The 19,280-nt window shown below is 41.1% G+C and overlaps 1 protein-coding gene across 3 annotated transcripts in view; it reads left to right on the forward strand.

Moving 5' to 3' along the window:
- The window catches only part of itpr2 (inositol 1,4,5-trisphosphate receptor, type 2), a 58,091-nt gene that overhangs the window by 36,630 nt on the left and 2,181 nt on the right, over nucleotides 1–19,280 (forward strand). For 2 of the 3 annotated variants that reach the window (XM_042411051.1, XM_042411053.1), the window contains 16 exons: nucleotides 329–582; nucleotides 677–877; nucleotides 1,971–2,081; nucleotides 2,376–2,471; nucleotides 2,602–2,721; nucleotides 3,865–3,999; nucleotides 4,078–4,270; nucleotides 4,456–4,581; nucleotides 6,799–6,974; nucleotides 7,072–7,236; nucleotides 7,378–7,561; nucleotides 9,109–9,195; nucleotides 10,391–10,512; nucleotides 10,715–10,880; nucleotides 10,974–11,134; nucleotides 18,079–18,240. In XM_042411051.1, coding sequence (XP_042266985.1) covers nucleotides 329–582; nucleotides 677–877; nucleotides 1,971–2,081; nucleotides 2,376–2,471; nucleotides 2,602–2,721; nucleotides 3,865–3,999; nucleotides 4,078–4,270; nucleotides 4,456–4,581; nucleotides 6,799–6,974; nucleotides 7,072–7,236; nucleotides 7,378–7,561; nucleotides 9,109–9,195; nucleotides 10,391–10,512; nucleotides 10,715–10,880; nucleotides 10,974–11,134; nucleotides 18,079–18,240 — 2,459 coding nt within the window. The remainder of the gene's footprint in view (nucleotides 1–328; nucleotides 583–676; nucleotides 878–1,970; nucleotides 2,082–2,375; nucleotides 2,472–2,601; nucleotides 2,722–3,864; nucleotides 4,000–4,077; nucleotides 4,271–4,455; nucleotides 4,582–6,798; nucleotides 6,975–7,071; nucleotides 7,237–7,377; nucleotides 7,562–9,108; nucleotides 9,196–10,390; nucleotides 10,513–10,714; nucleotides 10,881–10,973; nucleotides 11,135–18,078; nucleotides 18,241–19,280) is intronic. The other variant, XM_042411052.1, reaches the window with a different exon arrangement.

Genomic DNA, 19,280 nt, shown 5'->3' on the forward strand with positions numbered 1-19,280 from the left:
GCTGTGCTGACCTCTCTGCAGACTGTTGTTCCCAGTTCCTGCAGTCACATGTCAGAGGCCATGTGACGGCCCACATCACAAGCCTATCAAAAGACCATTGTATCAAGATTGGGTGCTTTCATGCTACAGAACCCCACTCAATAGTTGCCCACTTGTTGAGTGGGGTCTTTGAATTTCTTTTTTAATAGTCTAGAATATCAAAGTGCTTGCTCATTACATATTTCATATATCAGGTCCTTCCACTTGCAAAGACTCATCTTCCAGCAAATGTTACTTTACTGTCCAGTGAAATGTGCTACTTAGTGTCTCCCTCCATGCTGCGCTGTAGGGAAAGACTCAGGTCTTCATATGAGGGAGGACATGCGGGGGCAGCTGAAGGAGGCCTCGTCCGTGACTTCCAAGGCCTTCTGTGCCTTCAGAAAGGAGCTGGATCCCGAGCTTGAAGGTTTGGGCCAGAATAATGAGGTGGCTGGGACTGAGGAAGTTTTAGAAGAAACTCAGATGAGCCCAGCCATCACTATCATGAAACCCATCTTACGTTACCTACAGCTGCTCTGTGAGAACCACAATTCAGACCTGCAGGTACTGGCCATTCCACTGCAAAAAACACTTTTAAACACATCTCTACTGTTGAACTGACTACTGATTGACGGTTGTTTTTCTGTTCTGAATCCAGAACTTTCTACGCAATCAGAACAACAAGACTAACTACAATCTGGTCTGTGAGACCCTTCAGTTCCTGGATTGTATTTGTGGAAGCACCACCGGAGGCCTCGGGCTGCTGGGCCTTTATATAAATGAGAGTAATGTAGACCTGGTTCGCCAAACCTTGGAAACCATCACAGAGTACTGCCAGGGCCCCTGCCATGAAAACCAGGTAGGAGGAGGACTGATTAGTAGACAGTAGGTTTAGTGTAGTGGATATATGATGTTTAGGAGAATAACCATAGTGGTAGTTTTGAATGTTATAGCCCACTAACTACAAAATGTACTTCACTTAAGCATCACTGCCAACCATAAGTATACCATAGGTATCAACGGAGGGTAGATTTCCAACTTTCCAGGCAGTCATGGGTCTGCTTTCATTTCAGTATGCGATAAAAACCAACTTGCAGGGACATTGAACCTCTCTTGACTGAAGCAGTTTATCACAGTGAATATTTTGTGGTCCTTACTTTTGTGAAAGTCATATTGTCACATAGTTTAGTAGAGGAACCATTTTTAAATCCCTCCTGTGAGATCCTTTCAAGGTATCTTCAACATCTGAGAGTTGGATGTTAGTTGCCAAAAAGGGGACTGTATGTTGTCAGAAATTCAAACCCAGAAGATAAAACACCAAACGAGCATGTATGTTAAAATCTGGTCATTTGCAGCCTTGCTGTTTGGCAGTATCTTTGGACACCAATATGTTTATTGGTATTCCCAAATTTTCATGTTATCTTCACCGTGCATGACATTAGTGTTTAAATATCAAATGATTGAAGGAATTAATTGATTTTTATTTTCATCATACCATTAAAAATGATCCATCTCACATGGGATTACATGACACGCAATTAAAACAACATATAAATAGTAACTTCCGGTGATTGACATTCATGTTCCAAACAGAAACAAATCATTGCTGCAAACCACATACTGTATGTAGTATGGAAATACATGCCTTACACAGAAAAACAAACAAACAAAACAAAAAATGATATAAACGCTACCTACATAAAACATTTTTCTTAATGACCAGGCATTGTCCAAATACTCACACAGAGCAAAAATGTCCATTTTAAGTGTTTTCGTAATTTTCCATAATGAAGTAATCAGTTATGGTTCAACATTGATCTCACAATCATTTCTCTTAGATCAGCTCTTGAATGTGCATGTATGACTTGTCAAGCACAGACACACCTTCTACTGATGAATTTTCTGTTTTCTAATTTACTTCAACCCTAACTATACCCGTCTTACTTTCCCAGACCTGTATAGCCAAGCATGAGTCAAATGGCATTGACATTATTATCGCACTGATCGTCAACTCCATCAACCCCCTGGGGAAGCATCGGCTGGATCTGGTGCTGGAGCTTAAGGTGAGCAGCAGGTGTCTCTGAGAGGCTTACTATTGCAATACTTACAATTTGCTCTGTATTACTCATTACATGTGTAGTACAAGAGACTGATCACAAGATGACTGGGAGGTGGTTTTACAAATTTCCCCAATGTTTCAAGTACCTACTTTGGCCGAGTGTTGCACCTGAGTTTTTTGAATGTTGTGTTTCCTATCAGCTTTAAATTCAAGTCAATAGTTCCTGAATAATTTGTGTCTCAGAATCATTCATGTAATGTGTAATATTAAAGCTAATTGGTTGAACCGTGTTTTCCAGAATAATGCGTCCAAGCTCCTATTGGCTATCATGGAGAGCCGCCATGACAGCGAGAACGCAGAGAAGATTCTCTACAAGATGAGACCCACTGAACTGGTAAGTGTGTGTGTGTGTGGGGGGGGGGGGGGTTGGCATTTGTTCACACATACACATTGAAAGGTCCAATGTAAAATCTGTTTTTAAGTACTGTACCGAGTGGTGAAATTTCCTAACTTTTATGCTTCAGGTGGATGTAATGAAGGAGGCCTACACTCAGGGTCTGGAGAGTGAGGAGGAAGGGGACTGTCTTGGAGACCAGATCAAGCCCAGAGACGTCGGACACAACATTTACATCTTGGCCCACCAAGTAATAAAAATGCCTGAGCGTGTTTTTGTGTGTGACTGAGGCATTGCAGCATTTCCTCTCTCTCTCTGTCTGACCTCCGGCTGACCTCGGGGCCACACAGCACAGGAGTTGGTGTATGTGTGTTTGAGTGTGTGTCCTCTGTGCTACGTGATAGAAGACTTCTCTTTTTGTAAAATTAGTTTTCAGGATGTGGCACTGCAGACAGATAGGCTGTACTACTAAACAAACATGCTTCATCTTGTCCACCATATCAACAGTAAATAAATGAGATGGGTGGTTGTTTTGTGAATGTGTGCACATCTAGACTATGTCTTCTGGCTTTCTCTACAGTTTATGTCAGTTGGAGAGGGCAGGCCGAGTCTAGCAGGTTTTCACTTCTGCCTCTTTAGAACCGAGTGTCAGACGGGGTATTTTTGTCCAACCAACTGACTAGTTTCATCATGACAAGGAAGGGATTTTTTTTTACTTATATACTGTTATTTTTTAACCTCAGAAAGTGAAAACTCACACACACACAAACTTAGAACAGTAGATCATAAAAATGCGGACCGTAAACTACTCTACAGATTTTTATTGGCAACCATGGGATTTACAGAAGGGAGATTTGCAAAAGCTCTATATATTTCTCACCCTGTTTTGACAGTTATATATTTAAAATAAATAAATAAGAAGAAGGAGAAGAAAAACAAACAAAAAAAACCTCAACCTCACAGCAGAGTTTTCATTGCATTCCAGTGTAACAAGACAACTATCTATCTCTATTGTCACATTAGCCTGACTTGCCAGATGGTTTGTTACACAGAACCATCTGAGAAGTCGTCCTTGGAATCTGTTTGGAAAAGGGCAGGCACTTTCAAAAAACACTAGGCAGGTGATTGGATGATCTGTCCATCTATCACCATCTTACCTTGCAAGGCAGCTGGATTTGCGAGATCACGCGAGAATCCTCATAGGACACTGATTGGTCTGAACCACCGGCGGTTCGAGTAAAAGGAGAAGGGTCTTGCTGCAGTGTTGCAGACTCACCCTAACCCTACACGATACACCCACTTTTTTCGGGAATCATAAGTGCAATAAAGAGAGTTCGGTATTCCATGTATGTTGAAACTGAAATGAATGAGGTGTTTTCTTTTTGGATCCTAGCTGGCCAGACACAATAAGATCCTGCAGCAGAGCCTGAGGCCAGGGTCGGTTTTGGGGCTGGGATCAGGGGTGGACCCCGACAATGAGAAGGATGACGCCCTTCATTATTATGCCAATCACACAGCTCAGATAGAGGTAAACCTCCTCATCATTTCATCCATTTATCCTCTGAATCTCTAAAACAGCAAATCACAACATTCTTGTTTTTGCCAGATTGTGCGTCACGACCGCACCATGGAGCAGATAGTGTTTCCGGTCCCTAACATCTGCGAATACCTCACCGCGGAGTCCATGGTGCGTGTGTTCACCACCACTGAGAGAGACGACCAGGGCAGCAAGGTTAACGACTTCTTCCAGCAGTTTGACAACCTCTACAATGAGATGAGGTGGCAGAAGAAGATCCGCAGTAAGTCTTTACATTCTGAATCCAGCACTCGGGAAAATAATGACTGTGGCAGCAGTAAAGCAGGGTGCAGGATGGTAAATCATGATTATCATCCAGAGTGTCTGGTTATTTCCTGTAGTGATTCTGTGATTTTGTATGCTGAGTTTTTTGTCTCCGTACTTATTCTTCCTGTTATGTTCCGACAGAAAATAAGGCTCTGTTTTGGTTCTCACGCCACATCTCTCTTTGGGGGAGTATCTCCTTCTACCTGGCCTGTCTACTCAACATCTCTGTGGCTGTTTTCTACCCATTTGGTGATGATGGAGATGAGGGTGAGAATTTTTTTTTTTTTTTTTTATTGCTACAAATGATCTGTGTGATGTGTTGGGTTGAAGCCAATCCTGCTCATGTGGTGAGCGGCTAAAGCTAGACAGGTATTGTTCATGCCAGTTAGAGCTGCAGCCTCCTCTCTGGATAAGTGTCCTGCAGTCTCAAACTTGTGTATTTTACCTTTTCAGTGTGATAGAAGGATCTAGGAAATAAGTCTGCAAATAGTGGCCTGTGGGCAAAATCTGGACCTCTATCTAAGTTATTTGGTTGTGCAATGAAATCTAAAACATTCCCTTATTGAGTTGCAAAACTTTTAGAAAAAAATCAGAAATATACTCTAGATGTGACGATATAAATGTAGAGCCCATTTAAATTCCAATTACATCAAGATGATTTTACCATTTAATAATCACTACAACCATGTGGAGAGTAGCTGATGATCTGTGTCTTATTTTGCATCATGTGCAAAGCTGTTTGATTGGTCACGCTGTGGACAGCTCATAGTGCTGAAATTAGGTCGAATAAATTTACCGTATGAGAAATAAAACCATTCATTTTCATTTCTTTAATTCAAATACAAATAAAACCAACTGTATTATTTAACCACAGTAATTTTGAATGTTACAAACAGAAATGATGAAGTGATTGTATTAGTTTTTTATGTTGCAAAGGAGGCACATTGGCCTGGAGATGGCACCTAAAAGTAAGATGATCGCACATGTTACTGTCCATTCTTCTGTAAAACTACTGTTGTCATTATCCACCATTATTTTTGAATGGTTTGAGAGAGACATGCTATGTTTTATTGGTTATAACAGCTGACCTGCAAGTCATTAATGGATCAAACAGACAATGTCAGATTTGTGATTACCTACTTTAGCTGTATGTATATTAAAGCAGCTGCACAACATGACTAAGGTGGGCATCTACTTACTAACTCATTTCAACATTGACCAATTTTATTTAGCTGTTTGCTTTCAAATAAAATTTAGATGTCTGTGTCTCCACTGCAATGATAAAAGTGCCTCCTGGCCAAAACTAATTGCCAGCCTCTGCATTAAATAATTCATAATGTATTGACTATAAAAAGTATGCTCTGCATCAAAAGTGCATTTTGTATGTATGTGTTTTCGGTGGTTGAAGAGTTTAATAGAAGCCTTTGAGTCTCTCACACTGTGATATATACATAGGCCTTTTTCACAGAAGACATTTGATGTGTCACAGCAGGAATAGCACAAGTGTAAATTAAAAGTTAATGATGGCTGAATTTCGTTAAGCTGCTTCAGTTTCAGGGTCCCGGTATTGTGCAAGCTAGCTCGCTGTCACACTGTCATGGCTTACTGGGACACTTGAATAGAACGGAGCCATCGTTAATGTAATTAGTAACACCTGCACAAGTCTAAATGTCTGGTGCTGTGGAAAAATGCTTATTGTTTTTATTGTGTGTTTGCACTTGAAAATGGCTGCCCTATGTCACAGTTAGTTGTATTTATTTAAAGACTTCTCACACCCACCATGGACTCACTTATTTGACTCATTAGCCTCATGTTTAGTGTAGGCGTGTTGCTTGACTGACATCTCCCTGGCTCTGTGAGGACGGGACAACTTTCACTTTAATCATTCTTATTTGTTGAGATTGGTGACTTCATGTAACTCCTGTGCAGCAGTGCAGAGCTGGTAAACATCATATACAGTATCACTTTTTCCCCACTCTCCCTCTCCATCCCATTACATGGCATTTATCTGTAATGTTGCCATATTGTATTCAGGTTAAATGTACGTGACACTGCCAGCCATATCAGTGGGTTTTTAAGAAGCAATGCAGATTGTTGTTTTTGTGTCATTGTGAGATCAAATGGTTTAAGCCCAACTGAAATTTGAACATATATGTGGCTCTCGTGCTCTTCTGATAATGTAAGTGTTGAAGTATTTTCCTGAAAGCCTTTCTAATCAATAAATCATCAGAACATTGCCGTTTCCTGAAGAATCGTGAGCGACTTTATGTGGTTTTACAGCCCTAGCTGAAGAAGAGACGGCTGTTTGAATGATGAAGTTGACGGTCCCTATGGACCAGTGTTTGACATTTTAAAGTGTTGCCTCTGACTGTGTTGAGCTAAGTTAAGCTCTTAGCTCAGGTGAATAATTCATTAGAGAAATGCCACGATGTTTCGGAGCTTTGATGCTCGGTACCTTGATTGATGTTTTATTCTTCTGCCCAGGCATTTTGTCCCCGTTCTGGAATATCTTGCTGTGGGTGGCGTTGGGGGTGTTCACTGCCTTACTTCCTGTATTTCCCAAACCGTGGGGCATCCTGTTCTTCCTGGTCTCCCTCATTCTGCGTGCCATCTACACTATGGGTCTCGGCCCCGCTCTGTTGTTACTGGGTACTGTCAATGTAAGTAATTGAACATTTAACCTATCGTCTAGGGGTGTGTTTTTGCCTCTATATACATCAAAATTGTTGACTCCCTGAGCCTTGTCTTCTCTTTCAGCTGTTCAACAAGATAGTCTTTCTGGTGAGTTTTGTGGGAAACCAGGGAACATTCACCCGTGGCTACAAAGCAGTTGTTATGGACATGCTCTTTATCTACCATCTGAGCTATGCTATCATCTGTGTTCTGGGCCTCTTTGTGCATGAGTTCTTCTACAGCTTTTTGGTAAGAAATCTCAGACACACTTCACTTCCTTTGCATTGTGACTGATTGATCAATAATCATTTTTTTACACTAATTGTGTAAGAAATGTTCTGAAAAAAGACATTTTCTGACTCGCCGATGTTGGTTGATCTCCCTCTGCAGCTGTTTGACCTGGTGATCCGAGAGGAGACGCTGCTCAACGTGATAAAGAGTGTGACGAGGAATGGCCGCTCAATTATTCTGACAGCTGTTCTGGCCATCTTTCTTGTCTACTTCTTCTCCATCATTGGCTTTCTCTTCCTCAAGGACGATTTCCGCATGGAAGTGGACCGCCTTCCTTCACCAGGTCAGAACTCTTAGTCCTTACTGATCCCCTGCCTTAAACAGACCCGTTACTGATTGATAAAGTAAGCATGTCTACAACAAAATGTAGATATTACGTGAAGTATATATTTACATCACCTTTGCAAATTAAAATTCTATATAGAGTCCAGCAAGGGACCTGTCATCCCCCATCTGCCTCTCCTCATTTCCTGTCAGGTCTATACTGTATAAAATATCCCAAAAAAAGGTTTTTTGATTCTCCAGCAGAATGGCAGTGCCCCCTATTTTATCCTTACTTGTAGTCACTTTATTTTCTGTTGTGCCGTGGCTGCAGTGCTCCTGCATTTAACCTTAGTTAAACTTTAAAACATGTTGTAAAACTGCGCTCTCTTACAATACTGTCATAAACATCTGTATGTGTTGTTTTCCTGCTTTAAACTTATCGATAACGCAGTGATTTTACAGCGTAGGAGTTAATGAGTTTCAAACCTCAGGTGTGAACAAAGATAACTGACAGGCTGTGCGGTTGGCAGATCTACATGTCAAACAATCTAACATTGCTGACAACCAACTTCTGAACTATCAAGTCTAAAATCAAAAGGATTCTTTGGCTCAGAATGAAACTGTTACATAACTTGGTTTCAACTTCATAGATGGTTCACCATATTGAAATTTCTGTATTTTGTCTGCATTTTTTTTACCTTTCTAGTTTACAATTTATTGAACAAAAACTGTCAAATCAAAGTTTGTGTATGTACAACCTCTAAATAAAAAAAGAAGGATATGTACAGTACATATACGTACACAGACACATGTTTTGAAAACACTGTGGAGAGTGTGGGTGTGTTAATGAGCTCTGGCACAGTGCTTCGATGGTCAGGAAAGACAACCTGCTAGCACATGTGCACCTGTTGCATAACCTGGTGGCCGCGCCATCCTGTTTTTTGCTGAATAGAGCACAGCAGACGCGGCAGAGCAGTGGTGGGTTATGTAACCAGCTGGGCTCACGCCTGTCTGTCTGTTAGCTGAGGGTTGAGCTGAGGCACAACCCGAGCTCCATCAAGGCTGAGTAGCACCCTGTCCACGCTGCTGCTGCCGCCTCAGGGCTCTGACCCCTGCGCCCTACCGCAGCCCTCCTGTCCCCTCCACTCTCCTTCTCCGTCTTCCTCCGCCTCTTGTCTCCCCGCCCTGCCCCCCTGTCCTCCAGTCTGTCATAGCAGAAAGCCCTTTTGGTGACACTTTGGCCCAGGTGTAGAGTTCTCCTTCTGCCTGTCTGCCTGAGCTGATCACACTCAAGTACAGCTTCTCTGCTGCTCAGGACTTTGCCGATGCGCAAATGATTTGTTCAGGTTTTTTCAGCAACACTTCACCGCCCACCTAGCAGCTGCTGCCTCAGTTTACATAATGTCTGACTATATCTTCCTTACTGATTTTACTGGTGCTGATTAGAATTAGCGGGAAGGAGTTTTAAAGCCAGATCACAATTTTATCACACTTTTTTATTTGTAAAATCTGTGTATGTGCTGTTATCAACTACACACAACTGTTTTTCACCTTTTTTCTTTTTAGGAAAAGGGGATTTATTGAGTAACACTAAAGCTTCTGACACATGTATGAAAGATAGCTGCCCCGTTTCCTCACCTAAATCTGTTCCTGGTAAGTTGTATTATTGAGTGACATATTTTCTGTCTCTTTATTATTTTATTTTATCTTTTTTTTTTTTTTTTTTTGCTTTGCTTTGCTTTGCTTTGCACAACACCCAACCCATAATAAAAGTCACTGTTGAGTGGGCAAGTTTTAAGATTTAGTCGTCTGACTGGGGTGTGGGTGTGTATGTGACCTTTCCAGCAGTAGTCAGTTCCTGAAAGGTTACTCAGACACACACACACACACGTACACACACATACACATAATCATACACTGTTCCCCACACACACACACACACACACACACACACACACACACACACACACAAACACACACACATATACAAGGAGGACACAAAGAAACTTGATGAGGCAGAGGGGGTGACTCACACTCCTGTTTGTTCTCCTGCGTCTCCATGGATCACCTGCACTATAGGGGCACGCACGTGATCTCATCCACATACTTCACCTCCTCTTTCTCCTCAGCAGTCACGCTGTGAATGCCATTTCCTATGTATAGTGTATGTACAATTCATATTTTATATAAATAATATATAACATTTCTTCATAATTTATAGCACTCGTATTCTTCTCATTTTCTCCTGTTTTATCCTCACATTTGAGGAGGTGAGGGAGGTGATGGTGTCATTTTGATCTTTAGTCACACCATTACCGGCTGTTTCCAAAAAAGAGTGTTTAATTGTCATCTCACGCAGCCATGAGAGTCAGCTGATTTATCATTTCTTGAATTAAGTCAGGCTGTAATAATAGTCTTTTTTTTTCCAAATTTGAGTTTTATTAAAATCTTTTACACACCCTCAATTAACACTTAAATTTAATTCAACTCAAATTAGCTTCAGTTGAGATTAATGGTACGAAAAAATAATTGCAGTAGTAAGTTGTAGAAATTTGATTGATCCTTTAGTCATCAAATAAGGAAAACAAAATAAAGAAAATGATAGTTTAAATGATACATTTCAAGTCTGTCAAGTTAATTTTGTGTAATTTCTAGCTTGTTATGTGTTACTGGCTGTCCTTATAGCTTTTAGAACAGGTTGGATTTAGCAGCTAGTGCTGAACATTCAGTCTTGTCCTTTCTAATGTTGTTATATTTTCTCTTAATTTATTTTCCTTCCTCCTGTGTTGCTTAAATTCTATCTCATTCTGCCTTGCTCTCACGTGTCGTCCCGTGTGTCTGGTTACAGATGAAGATGATGGGATAGAGCGGGTGTGCGACACGCTGCTCATGTGTATAATCACAGTGTTGAACCAGGGGCTACGTAATGGAGGTGGTGTGGGAGACATTCTCAGAAGACCCTCCAAAGAGGTACGAGAACCTTCCAGTGAATGAACAAATTAGTGTTCACTTTTTACATTTTTAAAATATTTTTTCTATACTTAATGTATGTTATTATTGCTATACATAAATGGCATTTGTGCTGCATCAGCCTCTGTTTAAGATGAAATTCAAATCTTAGAAGTGACATAATGCATTTTCTCTATATTTTACACATAATCGGACCATCCAGGAGCCTCTGTTTGCGGCCCGCGTGGTTTACGACCTTCTTTTCTTCTTCGTCGTCATCATCATTGTTCTTAACCTCATCTTTGGCGTTATCATTGACACTTTCGCGGACTTGAGGAGTGAGAAACAGAGAAAGGAGGAGATCCTAAAAACCACCTGTTTCATCTGTGGTGCGTACAACCCTTCTGTTCACTCAGTACTGTATGAAAACACTGCATGATACATTTGGAAAAACTACATAAAATGGAATTCATGTCTAACAGGGTTGGAAAGGGACAAATTTGACAACAAGACAGTGTCCTTCGAGGAGCATATCAAGTCTGAACACAACATGTGGCACTACCTTTACTTCCTGGTTCTGGTGAGGGTGAAGGATCCAACTGAGTACACTGGCCCAGAGAGCTATGTGGCCCAGATGATCGCGGTAAGTAGACCATGCACACACACAGCACAAACACACAGCACACACATACACATACACATACACATACACATACACACAAACACACACAACATTGCCAATAACAGTGAAATGTATTGACATCACCTCAGTACCTTTCTAATGCAGTTTTATCCATTAACGGTTGCATCATCAATTAGTGAATCACGCTTTTTTTGCAAGCTGTAAAATGGTGTAATGAGTTGGGAATTTGAGACTGTTCTTTACTAGCTTTACCATTGCACATAAACACACAAGCTTGAAACATTTTGCTTATTATTCCAGGGACATAAGGACAAACAAGCACATTCATTTCACATCCTAATGCATATCTTGTTGGCGAGCTGTGCCAGCAATCCGCATACAAATGTCATGGTTTTGGTGTTTGAAAGTTGCACAGCCTTCTTATTTAGCAGACTTGCACAGTATGTTAGAGAAGCATGAGGCTCTACAGCAGACGAGCGATCGAAAAATGAGACTGAGCCTCCAGGCCTGGGCCAAGCATCCCAATTTATTCTCCTTCTCCCTCACTGCTGGAGAGAGATGGGTTTCTGGGCTCAGGTAGTCTTCCTAACCTGCTAGGACACACTGTGGTTAAATACTAATTAAACCCAGTCCAGCTCTATTATCATCAATGCACCAACTTGCTGCACTGACACACAGACAAGAAGTTGAAGGATGTAAGGGCAACTAAAGGTGTTGCCGTTAGGTTAATGGATTCAAATGAAGTCTCGGCACACAATGGCACATTTTGTGATTAACATTCGACCGTGATGGGCATAAGAATGGTCGCATTATAATGAACAATTTGCATAACAAACAGGTGACAGACATCGAATTAATATGCATCAGCAGGTCCTCCAACAGGTCGGTTCTCTGATGCCAGGCCAAGGTATCACTGTATGATGAGGTAATGATGAGTCAGGAATTTATATTAACACCTCCTGATATGCTGCAGAGCAGAAAGACTCACAGGACGGTAACATACTCTAAACTAAACCCACTTTCTGTGTCTATTTTATCTCTTCATGTAGCACATATTTGTTTTATAAAACGATATTCTTTCATAACGCTCACAAAAGGGTGCAACAATGTTGAAATTGTAATTAAGGCTGTCTTGTGATCAGATGGTAGAGTGGGGGTTTCTGACATAACTTACCCTACTTGTAAGGTGCATGGGGAAGGGAAACGGTAAAGGGACAAAAACTCCCACCCCACATCAAACCAGCAAGAGGAGCGCCAAACGAAAAAACATAAGTACAGAAAATCAACCAAAACTGTGAGAAAATGCTGTGTTTATGTAGGATGCCATTGCTCAAATAAGATGAATAGAAGAAAGAAAGGAATAGAAGGAAGAAAACCTTTTTTTTAATTTATTTAAAATTTAAGAAAACCAATCACATGGTCAAGTTGTTTTAGATCAATCAAATTCCTGAACACTTCTCTTTCAGTTCAGGTTATTTTCTAGATACCTTATCTTACCCTATAGCTAATCCTATATGAAGTATTTGTCTTGGTTTGGACTTGGGTTGTTGAGTTTTATGGACATTGAGCAACAAGTTGGTCCACCACTTTGCTCCAGACTGAAATATCTCAATGACTATTTGATGGAACAGACCATGAAATTTGGTGCAGACATCCCTGTTGTCCAGAGGATTCATCCTAAAGACTGTGACGATCCACTGACTTTTTCTCCAGCAGATCCAAGTTTTCACATCTATGGATTGGTATAAATGTACAGATTACATTTATTGGTACAGACATTCAGGGTGCCCAGGAGATCCCCTAAATGTTCGTCTAGTTCCACAATGAGGTTGACATTTTTGGTTTTGAGTAAAATGTCTCAACAACTGTTGGATGGATTGCCATGAAACATTCGTGACAATCTCAGGATGAATTCATTCATTCATTCATTCAGATAAACTCAACATTGATGATCCCCTGAGACTGAACACACATTTCCATGCTAACACTTAGGTACTTACAGAAGGGCTTTTAGCAAAATGCTAAACTAAGTGCAGCTTCAGAGAGCCACTAGCATGTTTGCAGACCTGCCTCATATACAGTTAAGTGCAATGACAGAGGATGTAATGGAAAATCAGCTAAATTTGAAAGTAGAGTCCATGATGTTGATCTCTGCACCAGCTTGTTCCATCTGTCCTCTCCACACCGCAGCCATGAGTGGGATTTTAGGATTTGACTTGACATGTAGGTAAGAGAGTGTGTGTGTGTGTGTGTGTGTGTGTGTGTGTGTGTGTGTGTGTGTGTGTGTGTGTGTGTGTGTGTGTGTGTGTGTGTGTGTGTGTGTGTGTCTTTGAGGGCAGGTGGGAGGGGGGCCAGTGTGCAGTTGGGTCTCCACATGTTAAAGTCCATCTTTATCCTAATCTCCTGCACTACTGCACTACAATTTTAGGCCGACAACTCAACATGAAGCTACTGGACTAATTAAAACTGTGCCCTCCCATCCGCATGTTGGAAAAGAACTGAAACCTGATGACCTCAAACACACACACACACACACACACACACACACACACACACACACACACACACACACACACACACACACACACACACACACACACACACACATACATACAGATCCTGGCTCTCATAATGAGTGCATCTGGTTGGGTAGGATAGAGTGATGTGGTGGCAAGCAGCAGAATAGGATCGTGTTACACTGTCTGCTGGTGTGCTGTGCATGCGATGTGAATCTGTGTGCGGGTGTTTGTGTGTAAAATTATGACAGCGACTACAGGCCTAGCAGGTACTGCAGCAGCCACAACGCTGTTACATAACCCATCTCAAGTGGCCTGCTAATAGCTCAGCCTGCCTGGCACGTGCTGTCCTGTCCCTTTCTCTCTCTCTCACACACACACATACACACACTCACACATACACACACACATACAGAGTCACCATCACGTCATGAACCCTTCATTTACTTTACAACACACACGTGACATGTTGTCTGTAACAAAAAAAAGCAGTAACAGAAACGGTCAAATAGAAAAGGACCCTGCACTTGTGATGTAAAGTGAGGGCAGAGGTCAAATTTTGCTTCATGAGTAGTAGGATTGGAGCTCATTTAACAAACAGCTCAGTTGAAGCACCTGTTGGTGTGTGTGTGGTAACTGTGGAAAGTGATACTATCCACAGACTCATTTGGTACACTCTATTTACGTGTGCTGTGTCGTTGTATCTCTTGACACTCATCTGTATCTTTGTGGCTGTTGATGAGATGAGTTGTACCACTACGTCATTGAACAGCTGGAACTCTGTTATTTTTAGTTTAAATTCCTGACCAAAGTGCAGTACTGCATACAAGATAAATAATCTATATCACTGTGGACAGAGTGCAACCCAAAATGCAAAGAGCTACTGTGATGTTTTATGTGATTTTAATAAAACATGGTAGCATTTTCCTTGAGGAATATAAAGAGCATAACACAAACTATTTCATAATAAATACATTAAATGATTATTCCTTCAATAATTTATGAATAACAAAGTCTCTGAAATATCTAAACAATGACAATTGCTTAAAGTTATCACATATATTGTCTTCAGATATCTATTTTTTTCTGACCAACAGTCAAAAAACCCAGAGGTATTTTATTTAAAATTGTATATAAAAAGGAGAAAAACAACCAAATCTCTATATTTCAGAGGCTTTAAGTGTCAAATGTTTGGATTTTTCTTTGATGAATGGATCATTTTCTGTTGATCAACTGTGGTAATCAATTACCAGCTATTATTTCTGCACTAATTTACATTACAGCAGTGTACAGCAGTTTTTTTTGCTTCAAAAAAGTCAGGAAGAGGTTATAATAATGTCATTTGCATTTCCCTTTATCAAATACATTTTGGGGACAATTTTTAAACTTGTCATTAAGCGACCATAATGCTAATTTTTGCCTTGCTGGACTTTCTGCGGTATCTGACATTGGAAACATCTGAGGTTGTTTCCACAGTCTGTTTACAGCAGCGAACTGACATTTCTGTTTTTTTGTTTTTTGTTGTTGTAGCTTTTCTGCTCAGTTGAAGTGCAGTACGTGGTGAAACACACCAGTGGTATGGTGGCAGCAGCAGAGTGAGAAGCACATGAACGTCTGTAAATTCATGCTCACTGAGGTGTTTAAATTGATCACTGAAGCAACACTAAAGCTGACTCATTCACACAGTGGACTACTGTACTATCGAATGAATAGCAACAAGATAAGAATGGGACAGTTCAGATTCTATACGGTCACAGTTGAACTTTATCACATTAATTTAGAGATGATGCTTCAACCGACATCAGTGAATGTACGTTCAAACTGGATACTGTATTCGCCTCTAGTAGTGTCTGTTTTTAAATCTTTGAGGTTACTTAATCCATCAGTTCTGGATAACTTGATAAAACAAGCATCAGATAGCCCTCAGTTTCAGAGATGTTGAAGCTTTGTCTTTGAGCTCACAGAGCCTTTGCTGTATTCTCCAAGCTGTGAGAAAGAAAACTATTTTATTCTTTGAATGCCTCGATGCCAAAGGCCCAAATTAGCCCAGGATTTCCAGACAGGCTCTTATAGAAAGACTTGATTCATAATGTGTAGCTCAGCAGTCATACTTAATCAGTCTAACTGCTTCCCCTGTAGTCAGGGATGAAAAAGTATTCTATTCAAAAATACTGATAGCTAACTTTAATGTTGCTCAGAGTGGAACATTTTGAAATAGAGGATTACTATAATAAAAGTTCAATAAAAGAGTAAAGTAGACTTTTACGCAGTAATCTGAGTAAGTTACACTTTGTTACATATGATAACTGCAAAAGGACCAATGTGGCATCCTGACAGGAACCTTCCTAACCTACTTAATGTACAAGTACTTACATAAAAAGATACTCAGTTATAGTAAAATGTCCACTTTTAAAGTTAATTTCCACACTTACCAGTGTCAGAAGGCCCTTTTCATTCTCTCTTTTTGTTAGCGACTTTAAGCTAAGTGTTAACGTAGCATGCTAACATGCTGAAATCACTGCAACATGCTAAATGCATGAATTTTAACAACAGGTTTTGCTTGTTGTAATCATTCCTCCTGTTCATACTGGCTATTAAAAAGATCCCCTTCAAATGCACTTCAGTGCAAAAAATGTATTTAAAAGTTTATTTGAAGATAATATGAGGCTTCAGCTGTTCAAATTAGTCGTTAACAAGGATGGGATTTTGTCCACCATCACTTACATTGAAAGCCACTTGGAGGGTATCAGTATGAACAAAAGGAATGATTACAGCGAGCAAAACCCGTTTCAATGTTCATGTGGGCACATGACTATTGTTCCAAGAAAGACTTGAGACATTATGAACCTATCCTTTAATTTCCTCTGTCACCACCCTCAGTTCAAGCACGACATGTATTTTGCAACTAGTGGTAAAGATCAAATATTGGCAAAGCTTCCATTTCCCACCTATTCAGCAGTGTTTTTGCATGGTGTGTAATGAGCATTACGGCTTCACAGACCTATGGATGATCAGCCTTGTCTTTCTCTGACCTAAAAATATTGTTTCGATCATGGTTAGTTGTGCAATGTTTTTTATGAATCACACTGAATAAGGCCTACATGTCTGTTTTTATAACAAAGGGCAGAATATGTCACAAATTTAGAACAATTTTCTAGATTTTGACTTTACTTTTAATGTATAAACTTAGAATTAAAGCAAAGGTTTGTCATGGCCAGTCATTATGTAGTAATGATTTGAATGTTTGGAATAGGTGACGAAAGTATTTTGTTTATAACTTTGGAGCGGGAATCCCATGATATGTCACAGCCATTAATATCCCACTCAGCAAAGTGTGATAAACTCATTAACCAAAGGAACAAAAACAAATAACCCACACACCCCACATTCCTCTGCATCCTCAGACTCTACTCTCCTCATGTTCTCCTCACTGTCCTCAGCGTCTCACACTCTCATCAGTATTTCTATCCCTGAAGTCTATTCTTATATAAGAGTAGGTGGGAGAATACCTCACTCCTCCTACTGGACTTACTGTGGTGCCAGTCAAATCCCACTCTCAGCACCTTTTTAAGTATTTTTTTTTATCAGAAGAACTGGCAAAGGAATATTACATAAGATCAGCTAATGGCGGTCTGTCTCACTTCCAGAGACGCACAAGAGCATGCGTGTTGTAAAACACACACTCTCGCTCACATCCTGCTATGTACATATCCATGCAGATGCACACCAACAGTACACACACCCACACATGTACAAACACAGACGCACTTAAGTCCATTACATAATGCTATAGGTTCATTTTGCTCCCTGTTTTCTCATGGCGTTACTGCAGATGGTTTGCTCTGTCCACTGCACTGTTGGAAAAACAGACAATAAACTAAATGTCTGTTTTGCATATCAGCATACACATACACACTCACACACACAAACACGTACACACACAGACACACACACACACATACAGAATATAACACTAAACTCCCAGTTGTGTTCTTGATAGACGACAGTGACTCATCCCCACATCAACAGTGTGTTTATGGAGTGGGTGAGAATTGAAATGCCAGTTACTGTTCATTTGGTGTATAATTGCTTTCTGCAGTATCCAAGAGATAGCAATGCTGGTTAAAAAATGTTACACTGTCAAGCGCAAAGCAGAGAGCAGCCTCCATTCTGATGGAATGATTAATATTAAACCTTCACGCCCTTCTCCAGTTACCAATACCTCTCTGTTTACTCTCCTCCTGCAGTCTGGCTTTAGCACTGTAATACTCCCCGCATGTCTATGCAAATCCTGCTTGTCGTTGTCTGTGCCAACATACTGTTGCTGCCGTCTCTCTGACCTACTGAGTCAGCTTTATTTCGGCCCTTTATTCCTTTCACCTCTCTCACCGCTTCTCTCATATCCCATGTCTCCCTTTCGTCTCCCAGGAGAAGAACTTGGAGTGGTTCCCCCGAATGAGAGCCATGTCTCTGGTGAGCAGCGAGGGAGACAACGAGCAGAATGAGATGCGCTCTCTGCAGGAGAAACTGGACAGCACTGTCACTCTGGTGGCTCAGCTCTCTGGCCAGCTGGCTGAGCTCAAGGAACAGGTAGAGTGCCACTTCAGGCCATTTTCATACTGTAGTGGGAAAAGCTCTGATCTGAGCGCTGTGGTAGTCCGAACTACATGGCTAATGAATAACATTAATAGTCTCCTGTTTTTAAAAAAACTGATGTAACAACATCGTGTTTGGCTGTATGCTGTTCAGTCAACTGTTCACTCCACGTGCTAACTGACCTTGAGACACCTTTCACCTAAAAACACCCACGGGGCAAGAGGTCACATGCAAGAGGCAGCATCAGCAGTCTTATTTTGCTCTATATCTCTGTACTGAGCAGTCCAAATGGATTCTATCAGACCTTTGATGCTCCTGAACGCAGCACGACAGGTGACTATCACGTCAGTAATCAACGCGACTGAGAGCCGCCAGTGAGCCTCTGGCTGTTTGGATGACTAGCTCTGTTGCTGCAGTGTGACTGTTCACTCTCATCACCTGCCTCCCATGCATGTGATCCCAGTCACAGGCCTGTCCTTGTTCCTCTTCTGCCAGATGTGTGAAAACAGCTCCTGCTGGGGGAGGATCACACTCCAATAAACAAAACAACAACCTTTGTCGACCCTAACAAGCAGTTAAGTCTGTAACATTCTCCCTGCTGGTCGGCATCCTGGGTTTAACCCCTGTAAAAACTAAGTTTGTGTGCTGTTGAAGTTCCCTTGAGCAATCTCTGAATCTGCAGTTTGGGTCAACCCCAGGCTGTCTTATTCTCATCTAGGTGTACATTGGGCTGTACTGACTCATTTGTAGTCATGGGGTTAGTCAGGATTTCACTCCCCCTTTATGATGAACAGAACTTTTGGCAAAGACATCAAGAACTGAGTGTGTTTGCACAGAACTAGGTGAGGCCACAGCTCTGCAGTCACAAGGGGAGGCCTGCAGGTCTCTCAGTGTTTCTGACTGGGAGGAAGATTCTCCTGCAGCTCCTCCCTTGTTACAACCTGAACTGACTTCGGCTCTTGACACATCAGAGCTAAGATTGTGTGCATGGTGTGTGTGCGCGGGCGCTCTAATGTGTTTTTGTGGGTTTCAGG

This window comes from Thunnus maccoyii, chromosome 5, assembly GCF_910596095.1.
Source record: "Thunnus maccoyii chromosome 5, fThuMac1.1, whole genome shotgun sequence".
Lineage (NCBI taxonomy): Eukaryota > Metazoa > Chordata > Actinopteri > Scombriformes > Scombridae > Thunnus > Thunnus maccoyii.